This window comes from Dipodomys ordii, unplaced genomic scaffold (genome assembly GCF_000151885.1).
Source record: "Dipodomys ordii isolate 6190 unplaced genomic scaffold, Dord_2.0 Scaffold2, whole genome shotgun sequence".
Taxonomy (NCBI): domain Eukaryota; kingdom Metazoa; phylum Chordata; class Mammalia; order Rodentia; family Heteromyidae; genus Dipodomys; species Dipodomys ordii.
The window spans coordinates 6,776,582-6,787,266 of NW_012267218.1; the positions used below are offsets into that span (position 1 = coordinate 6,776,582).

General features: G+C 38.3%; 1 protein-coding gene across 2 annotated transcripts in view; it reads right to left on the reverse strand.

Moving 5' to 3' along the window:
• The window catches only part of Papola (poly(A) polymerase alpha), a 42,808-nt gene that overhangs the window by 14,665 nt on the left and 17,458 nt on the right, over positions 1 to 10,685 (reverse strand). For both annotated transcript variants that reach the window (XM_013015133.1, XM_013015124.1), the window contains exons 10-11: positions 7,404 to 7,525; positions 2,147 to 2,289 (exon numbers count right to left, since the gene is read on the reverse strand). In XM_013015133.1, the coding sequence (XP_012870587.1) occupies positions 2,147 to 2,289; positions 7,404 to 7,525 (265 nt within the window). The remainder of the gene's footprint in view (positions 1 to 2,146; positions 2,290 to 7,403; positions 7,526 to 10,685) is intronic.

Sequence of the window (10,685 nt, forward strand, 5' to 3'; positions counted from 1 at the left end):
TATATATATATATATATATATATATTATGCAAAATCCCCCAATTCTTATTTAAAATGTTTGCTTCTTCACCTGCCCTATCCATACTAAAATGACAACATGGTAGTTTGGTATTCTACAAATTGGGAACTCTGACAATGACAAACTTCCCCAGCATGTTCAGGAGGCCAGGCCTGATGTCTTCAGATTAGAATTGATTAGTTTAAAAAAACCATGTACAAGCTAGGAGCTGGTGGCTCATGCCTATAATCCTAGCTACTCAAGAGGCTGAGATCTGAGGATCACAATTTGAAGCCAGGCTGGTCAGGAAAGGGTCCATGAAACTCTTATCTCCAATTAACCACTCAAAAACCGGAAGCCAGACCCCACTCAAGTGGTAAAGCACTAGCCCTGAGCACAAGGAGGCTCAGGGTCGGTGCCTATGCACCGAGTTCAAGCCCCAAAACTGACAAAACAAAACCCAAAAGACCACATCCACAATAGCCAAAGGAAAAATGTAACATCACTCATTTTCCATTTCTCAATAAAATCATCCCCTAATTCTACCTTTGCCACTGCTTATATATTAACTGACAAATTTTAAAACTGTTTCTTAAAAAGTGAAATATGGTTTAGTGCTGGTGGCTCACACCTGTAACCTTATTTACTCAGGAAGCTGAGATCTGAGAATCACCATTCAAAGCCAGCCCAGGAAGGAAAGTCCATGAGACTCAGCTCCAATTAACTACCAGAAAACTAGAAGTAACACCGTAGCTCAAAGTGGTAGAGCACGTGAGAAAAAGAGCTCAGAGACAACGCCGAGACCCCAAGTTCAAGCCCCATGACTGACAAACAACAACAACAAAAATTAAAGTATGAAAGACTTCCAAATGCAGTTTTTAGCATATTCTTCAAGGGGCTTAAGTTGAAACATAATCTTGACAGTGGAAAACACTATTACTCTAGGCAGTTACTCTTAATAAATCCCTTTGAAAATTTGGTAGTATGATAGGATATAAATAACAGAAAATAGTACATAGCTGCATTACAAAGATGTATAGACAGGGGCTGGGAAGTTGGCTCAGTGGTAGAGCGCTTGCCTTGCATGCCTGAGGCCCTGGGTTCGATTCCTCAGCACAACATAAGAAAAAAGAAAAAAGCTGGAAGTGTCGCTATGGCTCAAGTGGTACAGCGCTAGCCTTGAGCTGAAGAGCTGAGGGACAGCACCCAGGCCCAGAGTTCAGGCCCCACGACCGGGGCATAATGTATAGACATTATGCAGAAATATAGCTTTATTGGGTTGTGGGCATAGCTCAAAGTGTTAAGAGTGCTTGTCTTTATACTTTATAAACTATAATATACCCCTTGGGTTCAATCCATAGTTAGTGTCAGCAAGTCATGTACATATGGTTTTATGCTTTAATTTTATAGCTCTAGTCATATATTGATATTGTTCTCTTTGGGGGGATCAGTAGTACTCTTGAACTCAAGAGTCTCACACTTGCTAGGCTCTGTCCCTGAGCCTCTCTGTGCTCAAGGCTAGCGCTCTACCACTTGAGCCACAGCACCATTTCTGGCTCTTTTCTGTTTATGTGGTACTGAGGAATCAAATCCAGACTTTCATGCATGCTAGGCAAGTACTGAACCACTAAGCCACATTCCCAGCCCCCTCAACTCTCTTTGTTTTAGCTTATTATTTAATCATTAATGGTTTTATAGACAAGTTCCCCAAAGTTATGATGATAAGCAGCTTGAAGACAGAAAAATGCTTTTGTGACTTTTGTCTCTTCTAGCATTCCTAACAGTTCACTCTCTGTATCATAACTGTCTAAATAAGGTTAAGTCAAGGGGTATCAGTTCCAAAAAATGAAAATCAAGCATATACATTAGTATACAAATATATTTACTGACACAAAAACTAGGAATTGCAGTTTAAAAGAACATGAGTGGAATGGGTAGCTGTGGGGTGTAAGTTTAATGAAGGGGTTATGATCAAAGTACATTTTGTGCATCTATAAAAATCTCACAATGAAGCCTATTATTTTGTACAATTAATTTATGCTAATAAAAAATAAAAATTAAAATACCAAGAGGTGGAATAAATTTAACAGGGTAAACAAATGACATATGATGAGAATGAGAATAGCCTGTTTCAGATTCTCTGCTTACCCCTGAGAGCTGCCAGAACTGTTCAATGGACTGGTCTTCATAGCACTAGTAGGTGAAGGCACAGACATGCTGTTATCACTGTCCATAGACAAATCAAGGCTGCTGTCATTCAGAGCTGTTAACTTGACTCCTTCTGTTGAATGCTACAATCAAAACAGTATTTAATTAAATGACTATGCCAACCAGATTATTTTTTCCAACCAGATATTTGAATTACAAAAAAAAACCATCCTTCACTTACATAAGATTTTTACTAAAAGACACAGATCACTATGTTTATAAAAACCCCAAGTGCCATAGTTCAGTGTAAAGGCAGACTTGGGAGTCACATGCCTCTTGACTTAACTACCATTCCTAAATGAAAGAAAAGTATTACATGAGCATGAATACTCACTATAAGACAATGCAAACTAAAAATCACTGCAATGTGAAAACACATAAACAACTATAAACAACTAATAAACATGACATGTTAGGATTAAATGCCTACTTCTTGCAAGTGGGATTAGAAGTGATTTTTACAATCACCCTCACACAAGTGCTAGTGGATCACACTAGCTTACATTTGAGGATCACAGTTCCAAACCAGCAAAGGCAGAAAAGTCTCCAAGAGACTCTTATCTCCAATTAACCACTCAAAAACCAGAAGTGGAGCTGCTGTTCAAAACGGTAGATTACTAGCCTTGAACAATTGCTCAGGGACAGTGCCTAGGCCCTAAGTTAAAGCCCCACAACTGACGAAGGAAGGAAAGAAGGAAGGAAGGGAGGAAGGGAGGGAGGGAGGGAGGGAGGGAGGGAAGGAGGGAGGGAAAACAAAGCAAAGAAAAAAATCCTCCTCCTCCCCATGGCTACTAACTTCAAACTCCTGGGCTCTAAGGATCCTTTCTGCTTTGGTCTCCAGAATGATAGGGAAACAAAGATGCATAATATCATACCAACTATTTATAGCTTCCAAATTATCCACAGTAAACATAAGAAATTACACAAATTCACAGAATTATCAAATATAATTTATTGTCACTCATTAGTATTTTTGGGGGGTGGAGGGTCAGTCATGGGGCTTGAACTCTGGGCCTGGGCACTGTCACTCAGCTTTTCAGCTCAAGGCTACAGCTCTACCACTTGAGTCACAGTACCACTTCTGGCTTTTTCTGCGTATGTGGTGCTGAGAAATCAAACCCAGGGCCTCATACATGTTAGGCAAGCACTCTACCACTGAGCCACCTTCCCACTCATTAGTATTTTGTGAACAAATAAGCCTCTCTTAATAAAAGCAAGATATTTCTAGTTTTCTAAATCCAATTTAGATTTCAAAATGGTATGTTTAGTGGTGTGTATTATCCTGTGAAAAACAAAAGCAGAAAAATTTTCTGAAAACTATAAAAATATCCACATATAGAATTTAATGTTCAAGTCAAAGCACTTCAAAACAGGCAATGTAGGAAACACCTTAACTCAAAAAGAAAACAAAAACAACATGAATGTTTTCATGGGGTTAAAGATAATTGGTAAGTGACACAATATTGTTATTTTTTGGTCAGTTGTGGGGGTGTAACTCTGGGCCTGGCCTCAGCTCTTCAGTTCAAGGCGAGTGCTCTACCACTTCAGTTACAGCGCCACTTCCAGTTTTCAGGTGGTTTTAGTCTCAGACTTTCCTGCCAGGGCTGGCTTTGAACCGTGATCCTCAGAGCTCAGCCTCCTGAGTAGCTAGTATTACAGACATGGGCCTCCAACACTGGCTACAATATTAATTTTTGCTACCAAGTGTTACTACTATATTACAGATTCCCTTAGCTTCATTACTTCCCCCAAAACCTCTAATCTCAGTATTTACTTCTCTACAGAAACTTTTGGTTTGGGTTTTTTGTCTGTTTGCTTGCTTGCTTTCTGTGTTGTGGATCAAACTCAGGTCCTCAAATGTTCATAAACTTTCTACCACTGAAATATACCCCCATACCTATGTGGGTGTGGTTTAGCATTCAGTTGACCCAAAGCCAAGATTGAATTCTAATCTTTTTTTTTAATTGTGGCAGTACTAGAGTATGAACTCAGAGCTTGAAGCCCTATACCACTTGAGAAATGGCCTCAGAAACTTACCCCTAAAAAGAACTCTAATGTAATTAATTAAAATAGATCAAATAGCAGCAATGGTGGCACAAACCTGTAATCCCAACTCTTGGTAGGATCACCAGACCCAGGCCTACATAGAGAGACCTTGACTCAAAAAACCCAGTCCAGAAAAGAGAAGAAAGTACTAACTAGATAAGAATTTGTAGGGGCTGGGAAAGTGGCTCAGTGTTAGAGTGCTTGCTTTGCATGCATGAGGCCCTGGGTTCGATTCCTCAGCACCACATAAGCAAAAAGAAAAAAGTGGTGCTGTGGCTCAAGTGGTAGAGTGCTAGCCTTGAGCTGAAGAGCTGAGGGACAGTGCCCAGGCCCAGAGTTCAAGCCCCATGACCGGACCCCCCCCCAAAAAAAATTTGTAAAAGATTAGAAGTTACTATTTAGTTATAAAATAAAAGCATCTAATATATGAAATGGGTAACAATTCTTATTGAAAATATTCCCAACCTTACTCTTCATCAGACATCAGAAGGATTTATTCAGTAAGTAATTGCACTTAATTAGCACACTGAGGTCTACAGAGAGACCAGCATGGCCAGGTGACTACTGTGCCACCACTAGGGATCATTTCCAAATAATTCTCTACCAAATTTTCTAATAAAAATAAATGAAACAAAAAACATACTAGAGAAACAAGTACACATATGTTTCAATCATACATAGATCTAAAACTCAAGCTCTTACTATATGACTTTGAGCAAGTTTCTTGAACTTGCTTCTATTAAAAAATTCTACCAACATGCTGGTTAGAATATTAACCACAAAAAAAAACTTGACAACAAGTGCTTTATAAACTAGCTGAACAGAAGCTACATGCAAATGTTCATGCATTTAGAGTCCCAGACACTGGTTACTACTTTAACAATAAAAACAAATTATTTCAGAGAATACCATAGCCATACAAAGAAACACTGAACAGTCACTAAAATGGTAACTTAGATGATCGCAATATAGGTAAGCACAAAACAAGGATAGGTCAAAAAAATGTTACATGGCACTAGAAACCTTTAAACTTTGTACAGCTACTTGAATAACAAAAAAGGCAAAATTAACAAACATTAGTTTAAAAAAAGTAGGATTACAAGCAAAAGTATATAAACTAAAATACTAAGACCAATTATAACAAAATGAAATTAGGTTTCATAAATGTTTTTCAGCAATAAAATCCTAATCACAAATAACTCAGTATTATTCAACGTTGATTATACATACAGAAATATTACCTTAATATAAAACATTTTAAACTACAGTTAAGCTATTTACTTACTCCAAATATTAACTGTTACTTAATGACAAGTTTAACATTTAATAAAACAAATAGCTAAGTGTTAATAATCTATTTGCAATCACTTCTGAAAATAAAACGTGTATGTACCTTTATACATTGCAAATTTCAGCTTAATTAACTGCTCTAACAGTTCGGCAATATTGTATTAGCTCTCGGTATATATGGCTCCTGCTTAGCATATGCAAAATGAGGCTGTAAGTTTAACAGCCAGCACTTTCAAAGAAAACATCATATCTAAGTTCCTAAATGTTTCAATCCTTTAGGATTGGAATGGTGGCATACACCTAGAATCCCAGCACTCTATATGCTAAAACAGGAGGATCATGAGCTCAATGTCTGCCTAGGCTACACAACAAGACCCTACTTCAATTAAAAAAAAAAAAAAAGTCATTTCAGACATTCACTACTACCCAAATATCATTATACCCATTCTTAAGCTTAACTGATGGCAATTCGTCACAGTAACAGAAGCCAGTGTAAGCAGTTAGGCAGTACTCTTAACGAAGTTACTTACTCAGGTAAAAATATCATGCCTGGGGCTGGGAAGGTGGATCAGTGGCAGAGCACTTGCCTTGCATGCATGAGGCCCTGGGTTCCATTCCTCAGCACCACATAAGCAAAAAGAAAAAAGCCGGAAATGGCACTGTGGCTCAAGTGGTAGAGCACTAGCCTTGAGTTGAAGAGCTGAGGGACAGTGCCCAGGCCCAGAGTTCAGGCCCCACAACCGGACCAAAAAAATATATATATATGTCTATTTTATCAATGAGAGCAGTGAAAAAAAAATGTTTGCTAGATAAATTGTATGAGTGTTAGAGATAGGAAGCAGCAGAGCCTGAATCTATACTCCAGAGACCTCATGCTTAATTTCAATGCTATCATTTACTGTGTTTTGAGAAACAAAATATCATAAAAGCTCATTTTTCTTTTATATTAAATTCATTTCCAACTTCCCAACCCCAGGCCTAGTTACCATCCCTGAATACAATGATTATCACTGTAACATGTTTTCTTTTATATTTTCCCCTAAACAAATTGTGTTTAAGCTTTTCATATTAAGAATCAAATGACACATAGTCATCTGTGTCTATTTTCCTAATATATGCAGCTCTACTAAATTACTTCCACTGCTGTGTAAGTTCTCTATTTTTGAAATCACTTCAGAATAAGATTGTTACCTATATACTAAAAAATTACAATATGCTCTCTGCAAGCCTAGAGCAGGTAAAATGTCTCATAAGTAATTCAAAAGGAAGCATAAACACCACAACATTTCACCTTTTATAATCACTAATTTTTCATTTTCTTTCTTTTTTAAGGGGGCTGGCCTTGGACTCACAATCCTCCTGCATTAGCCTCTTCAAGCCAGGATTTACAGACATATAACAACATGCCAAACCTATCTTTTAATGCTTAAACTATATAGATTTACACATTCACACATGCACACTCACACACACAAAATCCATTTATATTTGAAAATGCAATGTGCTCTATCCACATGTAACCAGACTACTTGGATTGTTTTCTGTTTAAAAGAATTCAGACATGTAGAAATTTAATGGCAAAAAAAAAAAAACCTCTTTTTTAAAATAAGAGAATCCAGGTATGAACAAAATAAAGATATGAAGCATCACCAGTAATCTCTCTGAAGTTTGAGGCAAATATAAAAACAAAAAAACTGATTAGAGCATATTATATATTGAAACTATTCCATAACAGACTTCTTTACTACTGGCATTAATTTCCAATATGATCTATTAACTAAACCTAAATTCTGAAATACTGAAAGGCTAGATGCATACAACATTATGTTAGCAATGCTGTTTAGGTACTTTCTAAATTTACCTTTTTCTTTTTCTGCAGCACATGGTTAGGTAGTAGCTGATGGAGTTGCTTTCTTTTTACATGCATTGCAGCAATTTTCATATCCACCTCAAACATCTTGCTGTTTATTGCTTGCCTATAAACTATACAATTAGAAATTGTTACAAAAATACAAACATTTTAAGTAAGGCAGATTTAAACTCAGAAGAGAGTATTCCAACTAGGGATTTCTTTTATTTTAATACCAATATTGCTTTATCTATAAAATTACCAGATCAAATAAATGCATCCGTAGTACTCACTAGGTACTATATTGAAAATGAACTATACAACTTGTATTGGGAATGGGAGTCAGAGAGCGAGGGAAAGGGTGCCATTGTCCAAAAATCAATGTACTCTTATGTGTAACCCTCTCTGTACATCATCTTTTATTTTTTTTATTTCTTTTGGGGGGGGGGGGTCCAGTCGTGGGGCCTGAACTCTGGGCCTGGGCTCTGTCCCTCAGCTCTTCAGCTCAAGGCTAGCGCTCTACCACTTGAACCACAGCGCCACTTCTGGCTTTTTTCTTTTTGCTTATGTGGTGCTGAGGAATTGAACCCAGGGCCTCAGGCATGCAAGGCAAGCGCTCTACCACTGAGCCACCTTCCCAGCCCTGTACATCATCTTTTAAAAAGCCTATTGTTGTTGTTTCTTATGTTTATTATGTTCATCATGAGTCTTGAACTTTGGGCCTAGGCACTCTCTCTGCACTATTCAGTTCATGGCAAGTGCTCTACCACTTGAGCCACAGCACCACTGCCAGTTTTCTGGTGGTTTATTAGAGACGAGTCTCACAAACTTTCCTGCCCAGGCTGGCTTTAAACTGTGATCCTCATATCTCAGCCTAAAAAATCAGATCAAGGCCTATCCCTAATCTGATATAATTCAGTGCTTTAAGTAGTAGCTTGGAGGAAAACTATTTTTTAACCTATGCCTTTTAATGTTACCAGTGTAATATACATGTTACACCACCTATGTAACACATGAAACACAATGAATATAGCTAACTTCTTAAAACGTGTATCTAAATATACGTTTATATAATTCAAATAACAGAGATGACAGGTACAAAAAGAAATTTGAGAAATGGGTAAGCATAAATTTTCCCCAAACAGGAAATTTCAGTCAGTTATCTTAACAAACACTGGTTGTGTATCTATATTGAAACCACATTCACAATGTTGTTCCTGGAGATAGAGCAGGAAATAAATTAAGACAAAAAAGTCTCACTGGAACCTTACAGGATTAACATTCTAGTACAGAGAATAGAAAAATAAAAAACATAAAACATAGTCTGGAGAAATACTATGCAAAAACTGAGTTGGAAGCATAATGAAAGTTAAGCCCAGTAACTTAAATTTAACTAAAAATTAGAAGAAAAAGCAAACACCAAGAATCAGACGTCCTGAACTTGAGGCTAGCTCTAATGATGTAGTGTTAGGACAACAAGTACAAGGTCTCCAGTTCAAATCCCAATAAACACACACACACACACACACACACACACACACACACACGCACACGCACGCACGCACGCACGCACACGGGGTGGGGGGAGTAGTGGGGGAGAGTGAAGGAAAGGAGGGGGGAAGGAATAGGGAAAAAAGGAGGAGAAAAGGGAGAGAAAAAGAGCGAAACATATGGCTCAGCAAAATTTACTTTAAGAAACAACAAAAAAGCCAAAAGAAAGAGGAAAGCAGAAAATTATACTCCCTCATCTGCAACTTTAAAAGTCCCAAACCTCCTGTAAGTGGTCCGTATAACTGGTATTAAAACCTATCTAACACCAGGTACTGCTAGGTCATCCTAGCTACTCAGGAGGCTGAGATCTGAGGATCATGGTTCTAAGCCAGCCCAGGCAGGAAAGTTTGTGAGACCCTATCTCCAATTAACCACCAGAAAACTGGAAGTGGCACTGTGGCTCAAGAGGTAGAGCACTAGCCTTGAGCTGAAGAGCGCAGGGCCAGAGCCCAGACCCAGAGTTCAAGCCCCATAACCAATAGCAACAACAACAAAAACAAAAGTGGAGCTGTGGCTCAAAGTGGTAGAGCACTACCCTTGAGGAAAAGAGCTCAGGGACAGGGCCTAGGCCCTGAGTTCAAGCCCCACAACCCACAATAACAAAACAAAACAATAACCAAAAAAACCCTCATCTAACATCCCTAACTTCATTAGTGATTTTTCACCTTTTACTTTTGCTACTATGAGTATCAAAGGTTCCCTGAAAAATGTTTGGTGATTAGCAAATGCTGTTCCAAGTACTGCCACCTTTAGTATTTCCTAATGCTATTAATGACTGTCTCCAAAACCTATGGACCGTATGGACTGTGAACATTTTTTTGGGGGGGGGAGGGTCCTGTCGTGGGGCCTGAACTCTGGGCCTGGGCGCTGTCCCTCAGCTCTTCAGCTCAAGGCTAGCACTCTACCAGTTGAGCCACAGCGGCACTTCTGGCTTTTTTCTTATGTGGTGCTAAGGAATCGAACCGAGGGCCTCGAGCATGCAAAAGCAAGTGCTCTACCACTGAGCCACCTTCCCGGCCCCTGGACTGTGAACTTTTAACAGGAGATGTTATCAGAGAAAGTAAGATGAGCACCATAGTGGGTAGAGGCTTGCAAACCACCATTAGGACTTGTATTTTTGTTCTTGGTGCAACGGATAAGCCTTCATAGGGTTTAAGCAGTGCAAAGAACAATGACCCAGATAAGTAAAATAGCAGTAAATACCAAGAATCTCAATTTATTTCAAAAGAAAACAAATTTCATAATGGAGTAATACTAAGTAGGGGAAAAACAGCAAAGATATGTTTCCAGGGTTTCTAACTGGAAACAGCTGGAAGAGAAAGATTTGGAGGTAAACATTTGCATTATGGGCATATTAAACATTTTATTACCAAAGAATACTGTTCAAATTGCCAAAATACAGGCTTACTTACTTCCTCTCTAAAATACCTACAAGATTTGGGAAGTTTTGATGATTCATTAACACAACTTTTAATGAGTAGTTCAGCTTACAAAGTACAAAACTTATTTTCTATCAAGCATTTTAATCTGTCTGTTCACAATGAAACAAATTAAGAAAACCACAATTTTTACTTCAGAAACACCACTTCTTTGGTGCTCATGAATAAATATCACCCAAAACAAACTATCTTAAAAATCTGTAGCATTGGGCTGGGAAGGTGGCTCAGTGGTAGAGTGCTTGCCTTGCATGCATGAGGCCCTGGGTTCAATTCCTCAGCACCACATAAGCAAAAAGAAAAAAGC